Source organism: Prionailurus viverrinus, chromosome C1 (genome assembly GCF_022837055.1).
Source record: "Prionailurus viverrinus isolate Anna chromosome C1, UM_Priviv_1.0, whole genome shotgun sequence".
NCBI lineage: Eukaryota > Metazoa > Chordata > Mammalia > Carnivora > Felidae > Prionailurus > Prionailurus viverrinus.
Genome location: NC_062568.1, coordinates 7,796,188 through 7,815,632, shown reverse-complemented (window position 1 = coordinate 7,815,632; position 19,445 = coordinate 7,796,188). Strand labels below are relative to the sequence as shown.

The window sequence follows — 19,445 nt, the reverse complement described above, 5'->3', positions numbered from 1 at the left end:
ACATAATTCCCAAACCGTATCCTTTTCTCCTTCTTCCATTTCTTCACATGATCTGGCGCATTTGGGATGCAGTTTGGTCCCAATACTCTCCTTCCTTTGTATCCATGCTCTCGCAATGCACTTTTGTAGTTTCTTATCAGGAAGCAAGGTCTATTTCTTACCCCTTGAATCTGGGTTGGCCTCGTGTCTTCTGTTGACCAGTTGAATGAAATGGAAGGGACTGTGGGTTCATTTCTGAGCTTCAGCTTCAAGAATACTTCCACTTGCTCTTTTCTAACCCTACCACCACCATGTGAACGAACTGGAGCTAGCCTTTTAGAGAAGGGGATACGTGGAGGAGAGCCAAGAGTCTTCCGCCTTCATGTAGCCAACCCCCAAACATGTGAGAAAACACAACATGAGATTGCAGAAATACCTCCTTGACCACAGGTACATTATTGAGCCCAGCTGGAACCAGAAGAACCACTCAACTGATTCGTGGACTCAGGAACAGAACCAAATGAGTGTTGTTTTGAGTCACTGAGTTTGGGTATAGCAGAAAATAGTTAACTGACAAAGATGTCACAGTCTGTTTGAATTTTGCTGATTTTCCCTCAAATGGAAATGCTTTATTGTGATGATTAGAAGAGCATGCTCATTGCAAAACAAAGTCAGGGGTGCCAAAGTCAGGGGTACTTGCCTGAAGCCTCCGACTTCAGCTCAGTTCATGATTTCATGGTTCACAAGTTCAAGCCCTGCATTGGGCTCTCTGCTGATGGCCCAGAGCCGGGAGCCCACTTCGGATTCTGTGTCTCCCTCTCTGCCCCTCTCTCACTCAGGCGTGGGCTCTCTCTCTCTCTCTCTCTCTCTCTCTCAAAAATAAATAAACATAAAAAAAAAGAAAAACAGAAAGTCAAAGTAAAAAGTGAAAACCCACTCTCCTATCTTTTGCTTTGCCATCCCATGTTTCAAAGCATAACTTTTAACTGTCATGGTGTCACTGTCTAGGAGCTATGTATTGAGAGGAACCATGAGTTCTCTCTTATTTTGATCATGCAACAGGAACAAAACACCAATCTGGTAGATTTCAGGCCTCCACTGTAATTTGGGCTTTTCTGCAGGATGTTGACTAACTTCCTGCTTGGCTCCCCAGCAGCTCTAAGCAGCTGTGGGCTTTAGTGTCTACGACCCTCCAGGCTGTCATTCTGTACAGTCGGCTTAGGCACCAGAACATAGTTCTCCACATCTGCTCTCCCTCTCAGTTATAATTGGGTGCATGGTTATTTCCTCTGGGAACACTGGCCAGATCTCGTTGCTAGGTTCTGCTCAGTATTTTCACACTCTAGTGTTTAACACTCTCTTCCCTAATTCTAGTAGTAAACACATAACAGAATTCTCATTTGGAGAGCCTTTGGAGGGAAATGTAAGTCAGATCCCCAATAGCCCACTTTTATTTCTCTGTGGAAAACTGTGACTTCGGCCCGCTAGAATTTGTGATCACCAGAGAAATAGTTTGGTTTGTATTTCTCCCGATGCTGGCCAGATGGCTTTGAGAAACAAACAGAAAAGGGGAACGTGGGGTGAGTTAACCATTTTAAAACAGCCAGAGTGTGTCTTTATCGGAATTGAATGTAAATAAGCAGGGTATAACCTGTGGAAAGGTAATTTAAAAATGATAGAAGGTAATTACTCTCACATAGCAAGGCAAAAAGCTAGACCATAGAAGCATAACTTGCAAAGGAAGCGATCAAAATGAATTTTGTTGTCCTTAAGTGAACTCTCATCTCTAGCCTAGGAAAATGGTTGCAGGCTGAGAGACTAGACTCTAGGTATTAGAGAAACTTGGAGATAGACACTGGGTATTTGTGTGATGACTCTGCATCCTTGAAAGAAAACTTCCCAGTGGAGAATCAAGGGAGGGAAACTAATGGGACTGCCTGTAAATCTTGCCATTGGCCTCTAGTCATTGAGCGGACACAGTAAAATAAAAGTGCGAGAGGTTAGCTGTGTAGGCAGAGCAGAGAGCTGCCGGGCAAATAACTGTCCAGCCACTGATGGTGGGTTCAAAGTGTGCATAAAGTGGGTTTTCCGTGGACCAGATTAGGCCAGAGAGAGAAACCCTGGGGTTGGATTAGGTCATGTGATTGCCAGGAGTGGCGAGGACTCTGCAGGACGTGGCTCAAGGGGTACTACAGGATGTGCAGGGGGCAGCCAGAAGGAGATCGCCAGGTGGGAGATGGCCATTCAAGGGAGGCCTTTAGGGTACACTCGAAAGCACCCCAAGAAGAGAGTTGTTCCCTTCTTCTTTCATCTCTGGTGTCAGTGAAGAAGACCTTTCCTACCCCCTCTCCTCAACCCCTCCCTCCTCTCTTGGCCCTTGTGAAGGCAGATATGGTGGGGACCAAGTTAGGGGCAGAGGGGCAGCCTGGAGATGAGGCAGAGAGAAAGGTCGTCTACTTGTGTGCCAGGAACAGGGCTAAACGGGCTAGGAGAGAATGTTTCCTTGAAACAAAGTTCAAAATTGTAATTAATGTAAAAAAAAAAAAAAACCACTAGACATTTAAATGATTACTCCAATACGACTTTTTTTTTGACTTGAAGAAACTGATTTTTTTTTTGTCTTTTCAAGTTTTTATTTAAATTCTAGTTAGTTAACATATAGTGCAATATTGGTTTCGGGAGTAGAATTCAGTGACTCCTTATAACACCCAGGGCTCATCACAAGTGCCCTCTTTAATGCCCATCACCCATCTAGCCCATCCCCCACCCACCTCCCTCCATCAACCCTCAGTTTGTTCTCAGTCTTTAAGAGTCTCATGGCTTTTTCCCTCTCTCTTTTTTTTTCCTCCCTCCTAAATACTCATCTGTTTTGTTTCTTAAATTCCACAGGTGAGTGAAATAATATGGCATTTGTCTTTCTCTGACTTATGTCACTTAGCATTATACACTCTAGCTCCATCCATGTCATTGCAAATGGCAAGATTTCATTCTGATGGCTGAGTAATATTCAATTGTGTGTGTATGAGTGTGTGTGTGTGTGTGTGTACCACATCTTTACCAATTCATCAGTCGGTGGACATTTTGGCTCTCTCCGTAGTTTGGCTATTGTTGATAATGCTGCATGTACCCCTTCAAATCTGTATTTTTTGTATCCTTTGGGCAAATACCTAGTAGTGCAATTGCTAGATTGTACAGTACTATTTTTGGCCTTTTGAGGAACCTCTGTACTATTCTCCACAGTGGCTGCACCAGTTTGCATTCCCACCATGAGTGCAAGAGGGTTCCCCTTTCTCCACATCCTCACTAACACCTGTTGTTTCTTGTGTCGTTAATTTTAGCCACTCTGACAGGTGTGAGGTGATATGGACAAAATTAATTATCAAGATGAAAAGGAAAGTTCTGGGAGTTGGCCTAGGCTTTATCCAAAGGACGAGAAAGAACGGCCTACTACCCCACCGCGGGTTAGAACTGGTTTGTGGGGAAAAAAGAATAACTTTGTTTTCTGATGGCATTGGAGGTCCTCTGTGTTCAACTGAACAGTGAAATATACAAGTTTAAAGAAAACAGAACTTGATATAGTTACAAAGTGTACTCTAAGATTATTGCACATCATATTTAATCCAAATTCTGGAATTTAAGTTGATCACTTTTATGGATCATCTGTGACCCATTTAAAATAACGCCTTCTATTTATTTGCCATGTGTTAGCTTTTCCAATACTTTTATAAGTGCTGTCTCATTTGATCTTCACAAAAACCTGTACATCTCTGGCGTGGTGTTGTGATCTGATTATTTAGGTGGCCAAACTGACGCTCAAGAGAAATCAAGTAAATTGCCCATTGGTATGTAGCAGATTCAAATAAAAAGATGGCTTTCAGGGGCACCTGGGTGCCTCAGATGGTTAAGCGTCTGACTTCAGCTCAGGTCATGATCTCGCAGTTCATGAGTTGAGCTCCCTTCTGACAGCTCAGAGCCTGCTTTGGATTCTGTGTCTCCTTCTCTCTGCCCTTCCCCCGCTCATACTCTGTCTCCTTCTCTTCCTCAAAAATAAACATTAAAAAAAAAGAGAAAGAAACATATTTCAGGTTCCTGACCCTTAGTACAGCTCTCTTTCCGTGGTTTAATTAGACTGGGTTTCCCTATTTCCACCTGCAGGCTCATAAATCCATTAATTTATTCATCCACTCATTTATTTAGCTAATTTCTTTCAATATAAAGCTATCAAGCATTGAACATATGCCAGTGGGAGAAATTGCCATTAATAACAAAAGTTAAGAATATAATTAATCTGTAACCAAAGCCACCAACCAAGGAAAATGACGCCGCACTTTTTCTTGAGTGTGTTACACGGCATCCAGGAGCCATGGGAACTGAGATCTCAGGTGAATTAGGGGGAAGAGCATGAGGGTATGGTGAGAGGAAGCTGAGGGCCTGACAAGGGCTAGGCCAGCTGCCTATATGAGTGATTCCTGGTCTTTAGGTCTTTAGGTCTTACCTAAAGATGACAGGAAGTCGCTTATGGATTTTAAACTTGGGGCTTGTGTGATCAGATTTACAAAGTCAGCTAATGCATCAGCATCCTAAACCAAAGGAAACAGAATTATGAAGATAAATGTGCTGCCCTAAATAACTTGCCTTGTAAATCCAAAGAAGAAACATTTTCTCTGTTGTCTCAGCTCTGAAGTTCCTCTGTCCCTATAACTAAGTGAGGGGTGCTTACAATGGATTGTTTTGATCCATCTAAAAATTAATTCTTGAGCACCTGAACAAGCATGTCACACGTGGGTTCCCCCCCCCCCCCGAAAAAAAACAGCAACATTATGTGTGCTTGTTTTTCTTTGGTTTCATCGTTTACTCATTCAGCAAATTTCTCCCAGTGAGAACACCTGTTTGAACAGCACGGTATGGGGTAATGACAGATGACCTTTGCCTCCAAGGAGCATATATGATGGGGTTGACTTTATATAGCAAGGGGGCATTATTGCCCCATTCAATAAGACAGGATGCTGGACTTTGTTTTGCACTAGTTTGCTGTGTTTTCTCTAAACCATTTATATTCTTTTTCCTATTTTTTTTTCTATCAAGATGGTTGGCTAAAGTTATGGGAGCCATTTGGAATTCAAGAAATTTGATGATGCTAACTGGTATGTGTAGGTGTGTGTATAATTTTAAGCTTGGGTCTTATGTGATCCAATGTGCAAAGTCAGCTAACTACTATCATATACAATACATAAGTATATGTGTGAGTACACACACACACACACACACACACACAGTCCCTTAAACTTGATTTCTACTAAACTAGACCATGGCATTATATACTATACAGATACCCTGAAAACTGGTGGGAAAAAATACAATTTGATAATGATTTCATTCTTGTCAGAGAAATTCTGAATTTCCAGGTACTCTCTGTGCGAGTCCCGTGGGGAAAAAATAGTTAACCTGTTTGAGGACCACAATGACAATACACTGGCTTGAGTGTTGACCTGAGTGCCAGCTCCTTCTGCCTTTCCCTGCAGGGAGCATGGTTCCACCCTGTGCTCTCTCTCTGAGGACTCCTCCTGACATTACTCCCCAGTTGCCCGTCGTTGGCTTGCTTTGCAAAAGCCCTGTGGGTATGCTGCACCAGCAGTATTCACAAAGAATACCCCGTTTCTGTGAAAAGCCATAGTAGACACGACAAAGAAGAAGGTTCCTTCTGACTTATGCTGGGCGTTTACAGAGACTAGTTCTGGAAGCTTTGTAAGCCTACCAGAGTATGTATCAAATAATAGTGGCACTCCCACCTACTGTCCAAAACAGGCACTGCACTTTCCCTTCAATTTTTTTTTAAATGTTAAAATTCAGTCGAAGTCTGGTCAATGTATTTTTTGCCTTTTTGCTGGCAACTTGGGAAAAGTGAAAGAAAGGAAGACTATGCTTTTAACGTACTAATGAGACATGTGCAAACAACTCGTCTTTTACCCTGGCTTCATTCTTTAAAATACGGTTTAAAATAATTCATTCGATAAATAATTCATGAGTCCTGATCAAGGGTCAGTTATGTTACTCAGGGGAAATGTATGGGGGAATGAGACAGACGTGGCTCCTGTCTTCACAGAGCACATGATCTAGTATATGAGGGAAGGGAAAGAAGGGGGGGGGGGGACAAATGCACCAAACAGAGCAGAAAGGTGTGATTAAAATCGTAGAGGAAGACTGAGGGTTGATGGGGGGTGGGAGGGAGGGGAGGGTGGGTGATGGGTATTGAGGAGGGCACCTTTTGGGATGAGCACTGGGTGTTGTATGGAAACCAATTTGACAATAAATTTCATATATTAAAAAAAAATCGTAGAGGAAGAGAAGACGTGGGGCTTTAGGAGACCCTGACGGGGCGTGGCAGGGGTGAGGCTGCAGATGAGACTGGTTATGTAAACTGAGTCACGTGTACCGTTGTGAGGAGGCGGTTTAGATCTCCTTATAGTATAAGCAGAGGAGGCGAATGGTCAGATTGGCCTTGAAAGAATACAAATAGCCAACATTTCTTGACATCCTATGCGGGTTGCTTGGGTGAAATCTCCGATTATTCTCTTATTTTTTACAAGAACTTCATAAAGTGGATACATTTATTTCTTCCCATCTTACCTGCGGACAAACTGAAGCTTAAAGAAGCAAGCAAATGGTCCACAGTGGTCCGCTGCTAAGTGACGAGAGCTTAGCGGCCCTGACTCGAGAGCCCCGGCAAAAATCGGAAGGCAGCCCTCATTGACTGACTTGTGTCACATGTCCTCCCCTGAGCCAATCAGTGAGTTTGAGGGGATGGAATAATTGATTGGACGGACCTGCGTCACGTGGTCACTTCTGGGGCTGGAATCATGGCGCCTCCTTGCACAGAGCTGTAAGGTCTGAATGTGTTGGTTATGTTGTTTTCCAAAGGAAATTCAAACTGTTCTTCCAGAAAAATAAGAGCAGGTGGATTCTGGACAGGTGAAAATGAATGACAGACTACCCTTACCTCACTTAAATTTAATTTTAAAGCATTTTTTTTAAAATCACGTTTAACCATTTGCTATCAAAACTGTTACCAACAGCTTTAGAAGAATTTTAGCAAATAGCAAACTTGAGTTAGACATAATCCTAACAACATTACGAAAAGAAAGCACAAAGAGTAGATCAGAAAGGAGGAGTAAAAGCCATGACCTTAGTAAACGAAGCTTAGGATCCATCAAGAGCACTTTTGAGGGCATTTCAGTTATTCCAACAGATTTCATTTATGAACGTCAAAGAATCAATGAATGAACCTTGGAGGTTGCTTCTTATTATAAATGATAAAAGTGCCCTGAGAATTTGGATGGCTTCCCTCAGGTCTCGGAGGCAGGCAACACCTTTTCTTGGACATTGTCACAGAGACTTTCCTAGGGTAGCATTTCAAAACTGGTTGTTTTCCCAATCCCCTAAAGTTTTCCAAGGTTTTCCTTTGTGGTTCAACATGGTATTTTCCTTTGTTTCAATCTGTGTTTTTTAAGTACTCCAATGACATATTAATTATATAAAAAAGTTACCTTTTTAAGGGAACTCTTTGGGGACTCAGAGTCTATATAAAGTGACTATTCTCTAAATCTTCAGTCTCAGGACTCCATATGTTCATAAAACTTACTGAGAATCCCAAAGGGTTCTCCTGGATCTGGAAGTTAAGTCTAACATACGGGTTAAGTATGACAATATTTATCATATGAGAAATTAAAATTGAAAATTAAGAAAATTATTCATTAAAAATAAATCCATCCTATGTTAGCATAAACATTTTTTATGAAAAAAAACTACACTCCTAAACTATAACAAATGGTGAAGAGATTGAAATTGTTTTATGTGTTTGTAAATCTCTTTACTATCTGACTTAATAGAACATAGATTCTCGTAGCTGCTTTGGACTCAATCTGTTGTAATACGTTGCTTTGGTTAAAATATATGAAGGGAATCTGGCTTTGTACAGTTGTGTAACTGGGGGAAAAAAGGAATATTTTGATAGCCTTTTCATATAATTGTGTATATTCTTTTTCAATATCCTACCCAAACTCAACGAATAGCAGTTTTGTAAGGGTTAGTTACCTATCAATAAACTCATCATACTCTGTTGCATTGAACTCATTGGTCTATCTTGCACTTTAAATGGATCTTTTATCCATGCATGATTTATAAGATCATGCTTTTAGAAAGTATCGGTTCACAAAGTCATGCAAATCTTCCATATGTTGACACATTTCATTATAAAAATCAATACAGCACATTAATTAAACCACCACTGATCTCATAAGAAAAGTCTTTCAGTATTAGGATGCTGGCTAGCTCACAGTGGTGCAGACTAGTTTTTCAAAATTTGAATTCCTGCTTGAAAGCTCAAATTTATCATTGTCAGCAAATTCTGTCAGTTGTCTTCCTTAAAGCAATAGGCTTACTTTATTCATTTTTGACAAAATATCTGTCAATTACTCAAGTCTGTGTGGCAATGAAAAATACATAATTACCACTACAGTTTGGTGCTGTTGCTTTGATGTGCTAAGGTCACAGCTGATTTATGCAGCATGGTTTTTGGACTTTGAGTGCATTTGTCAACCCAGTGGGAAAAGCAAATTACCTCTTACTTAATACTTCTTTGAAAATAGCTTTGACCTTATGTCACTACCTCCTCATAGGGTCTTAGAGACCTCCAGAAGTTCTGCTACGGAGTGAACAGACATGGCCATTATTGGAAATCAGATTGAAGTTCTCTTCTATCGTGGACTTGACCACATATGCTTTTGGATAAGTCTTGTTCCTAGGCACACAACGCTGAACTTACGTTCATAATGGACAATGGTTCAAGGCAAAAGCATAAGGACCATGGCCATGGAAATAAAACCTACCATAAGGACCATATAAATTATTTTGGACCAAATTTTGTTTCAAGATGTTTGTTTTTAAATAAACCACACGGCTCCTGGGGACTCAGTCGGTTAAGCATCCAACTTCGGCTCAGGTCATGATCTCACAGTTTGTGGGTTCGAGCTGCACATCGGGCTCTGTGCTGACAGCTCAGAGCCTGGAGCCTGCTTCAGATTCTGTGTCTCCCTCTCTCTCTGCCCCTCCCCTGCTCACACACTCTCTCTCTGTGTCTCTCTCAAAAATGAATAAACATCAAAAAAAATGTTGAAATAAACCACAAATGTCAATAAAAAAGACGTCATTAGTATTACCTCCAGTTTTGATTTTCATTTATTAGGAATAAAGAGTTTTTACATTAATAAGGTGGGTGATACATAAAATTGAAACTTGGATTTCCTTCTTTTTATTTTGTCATTTAGAAGTGAAATATAACACATTTTAAAAATAAGTTAAAATGGGGCCCCTGGGTGGCTCAGTCGGTTGAGTCACTCAGGTCATGATCTCACAGTTTGTGGGTTCGAGCCCCACATTGGGCTCTGTGCTGCCAGCTCAGAGCCTGGAGCCTGCTTCAGATTCTGTGTCTCCCTCTCTCTCTGCCCCTCCTCTGCTCATGTTCTTTCTTTCTCTCTCTCTCTCTCTCTCTCTCTCTCTCAAAAATAAACATTAAAATTTTTCATTAAAAATTTTTAAAAAATAGGTTAAATTATTTTTGTCATGTTTTCATTCCTAATACAGGTGATGAAGGGTTTTATTAAACTTTTGTTTGTTTGTTTATTCTGTTTCTGATGCCATAATACAAGGTAAAATGCCTATCCCCATGGTAATATGCATTTGATCCTGATACAAATCATGCTATGTCTTTTTAAATTTGTATCTTGGCAAATGGATTTTCTTTATGTTATGGTAGTAAGTATAATTAAACAGCATATATTACTTAATTTTTAAAAGTTTATTTATTTATTTTGAAAGAAAGAGAGAGAGAGAGAGAAGGCATGCAAGTGGGGAGGGGCAGAGAGCGAGAGGGAGAGAGACAGAGAATCCCAAGCAGGCTCCACACTGTGAACATGGTGCCCAATGCAGGGCTCGACCCACGAACAGCAAAATTGTGACCTAAGGTCGGACACTTAACCGGCTGAACCGCCCAGGCACCCCAGTAGCATATATTACTTATTAAATAGGTAAAATATATTCCTTTATACACATATACTATAATTTTATTTTAATGTGAAATAAAGTATTCTTGAAGACAAGAGCACCTTTTATATGCAGCTAAAGTGATAAATACCCTAAGGGGTGTTTCAGAAATTATATATTACGAGGGGTACCTGGGTGGCTCAGTCGGTTGAGAGTCGGACTCTTGATATCGGCTCAGGTCCTAATCGCACAGTCCTGGGATCCAACCTCGTGTCAGGCTCCAAGCTGAGCAGAGCCTGCTTGAGATAGTCTCCCCCCACCCCGTCTCCCTCTCCCTCCCTTGCTCATGTGCACGCTCTCTCTCACTCTCTCTCTCTCTCTCTTTCAAAATAAATAAATAAACTTAAAAAGAAAAAGAAATTATATATTACAATAAAAGAGGCTGTCAAAAAAACAAAAACAAAAACAAAAAACTGTTAATGCCACACCATGCTATCCTGCCAGGTAAGAAACCAAGCATGCATTGCAGTATGTAGGGCATCCCTGTGTGGTAGGCAGTAGTATGATTTATATTATGTCTACATAAGAAAGTGGAAAGTGGTAAGGGGAACCTCAGCTCTTCAGACATTTAGAAGGAACACAAGTGGGCATTCCTAACTCTACATGCATGGGATTCTCCTTCTCTCTACAATGGATCTTGTACTTCTACAAGTACTTCTAGAAGCCATCCTTGGCCCATAAACTCTACCTATCATGTCTCCACCTCACTTTTCTTTGGGTTTTAGATCTTCACCAGAATTCCAGTATTCCCAAGAAGAATTATCAGTTCATCCAGTATCTATAGTTTTACTCTCTGGCCCTGCAGATAACACTAGGACCTTGGTCTGTGACTATGAGGTAGTTGGGACTCATCCAAAGCTATGTAAGTTTCATTCAGAGGAAAGCTCCAGGGAACGCTGGAGAGAGGAATATCTTCTCCCAGGGTAGATGTTTGCATCCTGCTGGTTTTCTTTCTCTGGTCACAAAATGATCACAACTATGATTAGGCCCGTTTTCTCTTTTCAGCGCCATCCTGACAATGCTGGGGCCTATGAGTTTCTCAGGGATCTACACAAATATTGGGTATTAAAAATAAAATGGTAGCACTAAAATTCCAGAAGAAACTTCCAGGTTAACATTAATGAATGTTTAATGAAATTATACAAAGTACGGCATCAGGTTCACGGAACCAATTGTTAAATTCAGTATTAAAACAATTCTATTACAGTTACTTGGTGATCAAAGAGGCTGAAATCTTACCATTCTGGATGGAGCTAGAGTGTATTCTGCTAAGCAAAATAAGTCAGTCAGAAAAAGACCAACATCATATGATTTCACACATATGTGGAATTAAAAAAAAAAGATGAACATAGGGTAAGGGAAGGAAAAATAAGACAAAAACAGAGAGGGAAGCAAACCATAAGAGACACTTAAATACAGAGAACAAATTGAGGACTGCTGGAGGGGTGTTGGGTAGCAGGGTGGGCTAAATAGGTGATGGGCATTAAGGAGGGCACTTGTTGGGACGAGCACTGGGTGTTATATGTGAGTGATGAATCACGAAATTCTACTCCTGAAACCATTATTACACTATATGGCAAGTAACTTGGATTTCAAGAAAATTTAAAAATAAATAAATAAAACAATTATATTACGTTTGGGAACAATTTCTAGATTCGATTGTGTCATACTGCAAGAATTCCTGAGTCCACTTGATTATTGCCTAGAAATCATAGCCAGTCATGAATGAATTGGATTATTCACAGTCCAATCATTCCTGAAGCAAAATTATAAAAATGCATGCAAATTATATACAGGACACATGACATTTAGCGTGGGACTTGAGGGCATCTTATGTGTTTACTTGTGATGAGTGATGGAAACCTTTAAACAAAGTGGTGGGAACCATGAAGGTTTTACTATAGTCCTGGTACAACTACCACTTATTACTTAAACACCAGTTTATCTCAAATAGCATATGTGTTATTTCCAACAAATGCCTTCCTTAGAAATGAAAGTAGAATTTGTAATAAGCATACTTTGTTGTATTGTAAAGGGACCTCTCCGTGACTTCCATATAGCCTTGAGCCATTGATTAGAAACTTTCAGCAACATGACTTGGGGAAATCATGATATGTTTCTGCTACTAGAGAAAAATATTGTGTATTAGGAAAAAAAACTAAGATAGAGGAAAGATATGTCTCAGAATTTGACTGATTTTATTTCTTTGATGCTAGATGAAAGTGTTTTCTTTGGTGAAAATGCCCTACTCTCCTGTTGCTGTGTAGATACAGAGGTTGAGAAGAGTCATTTGTCTTTGCTTTCTGAAAGCAAAGAGAACTCCAAAACTCACAATAATAGCAGTGAATGCCTTAGAGATTATTTGGTAACACAACTAAGGACATGATTTTGAAGAGAAATACAATTCACCTTGAAGGGAAGATGAGAAATGATTGAGAAATGACTATCTCTACAACAAAACAAAACAAAACGAAACGAAACAAAACAGTGATAAATTGAATCCACTAAGAATAAAAACAAAGAAATATTAAGTCACACAGTTTGCTGGGTACTTACATAATAAAAATTTTAAGATGATCATGAGTCATTACTTGGGAAACATTTCATGATAATATCTTGATAATGGTTTATTCCAAAAAGTTAAAATTGGTCTTTTTTCTTTTCCTTTTCTTTCCTTTCTTTGGTTCTTTCCTTTTTCTTTTGTTTCTTCTTTCCTTCTTTCTTTCTTTCCTTCCTTCCTTCCTTCCTTCCTTCCTTCCTTCCTTCCTTCCTCCCTTCCTTCTTTCCTTCCTTCCTCCCTCCCTCTCTCTCACCTTACCTCCTATCCTTCCTTCCTTCCTTCCTTCCTTCCTTCCTTCCTTCCTTCCTCTCTTTACTCCCTCTCTTCCTTCCTGCCTTCTTGGCTTCTTTTTCTATTCTTTCTTTTCCCCTCTGATTCGCTTTCTTCCTTAATCTACTACCTTTTTCTTATTCTTTCTTCTCTTTGCACTTGATCTGCATTGAAATTTCATATATGACATCAACTGTTACTTCTAGGATGATGATTAATAATAGAGCTTACAAAGAAAGAAGCTTTTCCTTGGATGTGGGAATAACAGGTGCCTTTTAGTTCATCATTAATCTCTTAATGAAATGGAATGAGTTTTTCTTGAGGGAGGAAAGTTCTACCTTAGATCTCTTTTGAGGAACATGGCCATTGTTCTTGAGCCCCCAAAAAACCTTGGCAATTTTTACATGAACAAAATTCAGGATGAAAATGTACTGTTTTTAGTGTCATGGCTCCTAAGCTTCCCTGTTTAAGGCTCAAAGCACAGTGTATTTCCAAGGGCAGGTAAGATGGACAATTTAACTTCAATGTCACAGCCCTAAAGAATCTCTGTGAGGCTTGGTTTTAATCAGAATCTTTTCTGGGATTTTTTGATTTTTGGGGCTTCTTCAGACAATTCTTTTGGTCAAGGAACCTTGGTGGATGCTACATCATAAAGACCCCCAACATGGTCCTTTAATATAGAGGGACCATGATATACTCCATAATATAACTCCATAATATAATAAACTTGAAATGCACGTAAGGGCCATGTAAAACCGAAAGAAGGGCAAAGAGCCAAAATGAGTAAGATAAAGATAAACCAAAACTTCACAATTGTAATAATGTCCCTACAACATGACCCCGTTAAGCAGTGATGTTATGCAGTGTGTATGTGTGTGTATTTGTCTCTGTAAGCATGTGGACGTAATGGCTTTATGGTCACAATGTTAGTCTGCTGCTGCAGGTAGAATCATGACCCATATGAGCCATGTTGGGATCCAATGGTTGACTCCAGTGTGACCTCACCTTAGCGCTAGCCCACAGGGTAGTCGGCTCGTAGCCTAAACTGCTGTGTGTAATGTGGATTGAGTGGTTTATGCTGCAGTACCTAAGGGGGCTTCGTGAGCTCAGACATGCTCTGGACTGATGTCCAATGGTGGTAAGACGAAGCCTTTGCAGGTCATAATGAAATGGGGAGTCTGTCTGGATTTTGGTACAGCTCAGTCTGTTCCTTAGAGATATCTTTGTCTATGTCTGAAAAAGGCTGGTTAAGTCAGAATCTGAGTGGAAACCTAGCAGGAGAAATTAATCCATAGGTACGCTAGATAATGTAAAAGGCCTCGAATTGTGTCACTCATCAGATAATCTCTTTAATATAAACTGGAAAAGGACCTTAAGTAAAGAAATATTATTTGCCGTCCTTTCCTAGGAAAAAATAGTGAATTTTCTGACTCCATGTGACTAAATGTGCTACCACAGCAAAGGGATACATGGAAACATTGGCCCCGTTCTAAATACACGTCAACCAGGATTGTGATAGATGCTTTACCTGTTACTTTATATAATAAAAGATGATTTGCTGAGGTATGCAAGGATTTATGCCTCCTGGGAAATGAGATTAACTTCTAAGTTACAGTGATAGTTTATGCCATCGTATGATACTGTTATATTTAAACACCTTTCAAAAGTGGTTGAGTAGACTAGAATCATCTGCATAAAAAGTAAGGCCGGGAGAGTTTCCAACCTCATGCCTCCTCTGAAATGGACCCTAGGACATCACAAAGCCTTTGAATGAGAATCACTGCCTTTGTAAGTGGGGAGCTAGGCCTTGAACTCAGGCCTTAAAGCATATTCTACATTACTTGCATTGCCTCCATTTGTTTTTAGGAGTTGCCTTGACCTTTCCTAGGTTAAACTGAGTGTCTTCAGTGAAAGAAAAATGTGTATTAATTGAACACTTACTGCGTGGCCCACACTGACATAAACGCCCAAGCCGCAGCAGGCATTGCAAACACTGTGTAAGTGCTAAGGCAGTTTCAGAAGAGAGACTCAGGATGCTTCACAGTAGGAAGGACTTGCTGAAGTTGGTCTTCGGAAATGGGTAAGACTTAGTCCGACGAAAGTCCACACAAGGGCCCACCCTGAGGTGAAGGACAGAAGCAGGATCAAATGCAGAAACTGAGAGGGGAAGACAGTTGCATGTGCTTTGGGGAGAACAGTGGAAACAGAGAGCATCTGAGCAGATCACAGGAGGCCTCTGAAAATTAGTCAAGGGGGTTTGAAGTTTTTCTCATATGAAATATGGAATAATTAGAAAACTTGGAATAAGGTGGGTGGCTTCAAAGTAATTTAGGAAGCTCAGTCTAGGAAAATGGTGTCTAAGTTGGTTTTGAGCAGAGAGATTATGGGGGTCAGCAAGGAGTTTTCCAATATATACATGTGTATGTAATTATGTGTAGAAATTGGCAGCTTTTCCGGCTAACTGTGTAACTCTATGGAATATCTTTTGGATTAGAGATAATTCAAATATAGCCCAGACAGAAGCTGGAATATACCTGGCACTCAAAAAGTTACAGCCAATATAAAAGTCTGTGACAAAAGTATTTTCTTCTCAAACGTCTCCATCTATATTAACATTGAAATTAAGATCCGATCTGTACCCTCTTGGATGAAGGGAACTCTTCCATTCCCAAATTCTAATCTCCAAAGTATCCCATCAATGGCCTGGGAAACTCATTTGAGCTTCTGAAATCGAAGAAGAGTTAGGGGAATGTTTTTATAACTTGGAAAATACTATCATTATGAAAAATACCAAACGTCTTAGAAGATGGTTGTCAACTTGAAAGTGAATAGAGATAAATTAGAGAAGGGCTACCTTTCAGCCCAAGCCCCAGGTTCTAGATTTCAAGATTAGAAGAAGGAGAGAGAGAGAGAGAGAGAGAGAGAGAGAGAGAGAGAAAGGAAGGGAGGGAGAGAGGAAATATTTTGGAGCAGGTAGAAAAGACCTTTCAAGACCTCTGGACCAGCGCTGGAGGAAATGTTCATGTCACTTGCTTTTTTTTCCTGAATGGGGCTCTTGCTCTGGCACTCGCTGTATAAAAACTAACCCCAAATGAGGTAAAATGCCTGAGGGAACAAGGCCTCTGCTTGTTCCCTTGGCTCGTTCTTTATTTCCAGGAGCTGAGTGCAAATAAAGGTTGTCGTGAGACTGTCACGACCTGCCAGGTACTAGCAAGCATCCGCAGTATTCAATGCACTGAAAGAGCGCGCTGCAAAACAATACGGGAGCCTGAACGCCGCTTGTCGCTGCAGACCCTGCTCAGCTAATACTTTGCCTTTTCCCCCCTTTTCACAGAAGCAAAAGTAAGCTGCAAATTAGGCCGGTCTGCGTCCACATCAGGTGTGCCCCCTCCATCAGTGACGCCTCTCAGGCAAGCCAGTGACCCGCAACAGAGCCAGGTACCATCACCGTTAGCCAATCGTGATTGACTTCGTGTGATGCAACATGCCAGGCGCTTCCACGTCTGTCTGTCCTGTGTTGCCGTAGACAACTCTTGCGTTTGCTTTTATTTTTCTATGTGTGTATGGGTGGAGGGGGTGAGTTGTGGCGGTCTGTGTTCTCATCCGGAAGGGAAAGTCTTTCTTCTCTGTGACTGGTGAAACTTCCTTTGCTGTTTGTTACCAAATCGTTTTTTTGTCTCTGGTTCCCATCATTCTGTAATATTGATGTAGTAAATTTGTACTCTATGTATTGGCTTAGTGGTTATTTTTTTTTTAAAAGCTCTTCCTCTCTTCCATGTTTTGTGTACTTTTATACTGTCTCTGAAAATTTATCAACATTTGATAAATTTATCTACTTTGTTTCATGTAGATTTCTTTTTAAATGTTTTGTCTATAACACTTGCACAGATGTTGTCAATGAATTTGTACATATCTTTCAGCTCTTATCCTATTAGACTGTAATATTTGTGGCCGTTTTGCTTTTATTTCTATTTAGCTTGGAGCATGATTGTAAGACACTGTGGATATCGATGTCCTTATAAATATTCATATGCCAACTCATCTGGATTGAACATGGCAACCAGTCTTCTTTCTTAGGCTATAAAGACAAATTGACCGACCAGATAATCTAGATATTTACCAAAAACTGTAGATTAATAAGGCGATCTTTAAATAAATGATATTCCTCTCTTACACCAACAACATCAGAAATGTTCTCAGAAAGAGAATGTAAGTGTTCATGCATGGTAAATAAGATCTCTATTATCGCTTGGAGAAAAGAGACAAGAAATAAAGGCATAAACTAAAATATCATTTAATCCTTTACAGTAAGAGTATGTTGCTCTGATGTTCATTTGGGTACATGGTTGTCTCTGGGGAATAATCACGACACATAAATGTCTGTGTATAACTCACCCAATAATTTATGAAACTTAATTGTTGTTAGTGTTAAGTATTACGGGTGTTAAATAGGATAATGTCGTCCTGGAGTGATTTCTCTCCACTTCCCAGCTTTAATCTTTGCATTCATAAAACTCTTCTGAAATAGTAAATTATAAAATAGTGAGGGTACCTCCATGGGAACTGTCCGTTACTGATTAGCAAATTACATATTCATCAATTATTTAAAATGTCAAGCTATTTTAAAAACATAACTAAGCAGAATAATTGCATTTTTTTTCTAGTGGGAGACATGGTGCTGTTTAGTTTTTGGTCTGGCTTAAATGTGCACAGGATTTGATTTATGAATATATGAGTTATCTATAAACACGAGAGATGAGAGGCTTCTCTCAAGGGCATCTCAAGTGTCATTTAGATTTCCTTGTGTCTTAATTTAAAATGTTAAATGCTTTCATAACTAAATGTATCCAGCTCAAACACTTTGGGGGTAAAAAAAAAAAGAAGAAACAACAGGACAAGGAATTAATAAATAAATAATGTAATTAACCTCACTGAGATAAAATTAGTTTCTTAGTTGATTCAGAGCTATTTCAAAAAATTACGTTTACTGATATTTAAAAATTTAAAAATTGAATCCAGAAAAGGGAGAAATTTAGCTGTCAGGAGATTGCATTAATATAAATGATTTTCCAAGGACATGTACCTTGCTATTACATTACCCTCAGTATCACGGGGAGGTTTTGTGTTCTTTGTTTTGTTTTGCTTTTTTTCTTAATTATCTTTATAGTTGCTTCATCCTAAACCCCTTTAATTGTAAGGTCCCTGGGTTAAAATGATAGCAGTTTCCTGGGATAAACTTCTGAAATAAAAACAAGACAGGATTTTTGTGCTTTCGCATTACCAACTCTTTATTCACCTGGTGGCATACTCTTTATTCTTCAAAATATAGCAACATGACAAAGCCCCAATCAGCAGAAATTCTGGCCCACATCCATATGGTAGATAGGCTGTCAGGGCTCTGAACTAGAAGGCTAGCCTCTGAGACTCTCTTCTGTGGCTTGTGACTGGTTGTAGTATTTGCCTGTTCTTGTACTAAGGAAGTAAATAGGGCTCAGAAGATCCTTGCTTTGCATTCCTATGATTTAGGACTAAAGTCAATGGTTACCTGTTGAGGATCCCTTCTCACCCAGTTCTCAGACCCTTGACTGAGATGTCTCAGTAACAACCCTTTGTTGTGTTGATGACACTGCCCTTTGTTCAGTAACCCAAGGCGGTGTTGACTTGTTGACTGTAAGAGTGAATATTCATACACCAACTAGGCTATGGAACACCTACCATTATCAAATAAATATCCCCCCCCCCACTTTGGATACCAGGATTCCCAGTAATTATTTAATAACAGAATGTGTAATAAGAGATGAATCCACCTCTCGTTAGGAAATCATGGAAAACCACGTGATCTCTTTCAAACAAACAAAAGCAATCACCAATCCCTAAAATAATTCCAATGGGTGCTTATGAGCTGAGGAAGTTGGCTTTAGGATGCCTGTGCCATTTCAGCCATATTAAGGGGCATTACCGTTCATAGAGAAGGCACTGTGCTTTCTTTCAGTTGTTCATATCTGATCCCTTTTCCATTTCTTCAGTAGAAGCTTTTGACTTGCTGTTACATGTCATGGTAGGAGCTTTCTCAGAAGTACTGCAAGAAGGGTATATAGAAGTGCCTGATACTGCTCCAGCAGAAAAATACAGAGGTGTCCACAGTGGCCCTCCAGGCCTAGGCCAATAATGACTGTCCACCCCCAAAGAATCTAGAGACAGTCGTTAACTGACTGAGCTACAGAGGAGCCTAGGGCCAACAGTGACTGCCTACCATCTGCATTTGTGTATCAACAAAGGTCAAGGTAACATTGCTTGATTTTGCAATCTTTTGGTCTCAGGTAACTAGGCAGAGGCAAGATTTGTAGAAATACATAATCTTATCTGACTGGAAGTTCAAAAGACGTAAGTTAAAATGTAAAGCTCAGGAAAGAAGGGAGTTGTAAAGCATGTAGAGTCCAATATTCTTTGAAATTCAGAGAGATGAAAACACATTACTTTCTTTGTGAATTCACTCCGGAATAAGTAGACTAGACAAGGGGCAGGAATTTTATTGCCA

General features: G+C 39.9%; 1 protein-coding gene across 1 annotated transcript in view; it reads left to right on the top strand.

The window, feature by feature from the left end:
• NYAP2 (neuronal tyrosine-phosphorylated phosphoinositide-3-kinase adaptor 2) overlaps positions 1-19,445 on the top strand; it is a 253,027-nt gene that overhangs the window by 193,971 nt on the left and 39,611 nt on the right. The window contains exon 5 of the mRNA XM_047868847.1: positions 16,242-16,345. Coding sequence (XP_047724803.1) covers positions 16,242-16,345 — 104 coding nt within the window. The remainder of the gene's footprint in view (positions 1-16,241; positions 16,346-19,445) is intronic.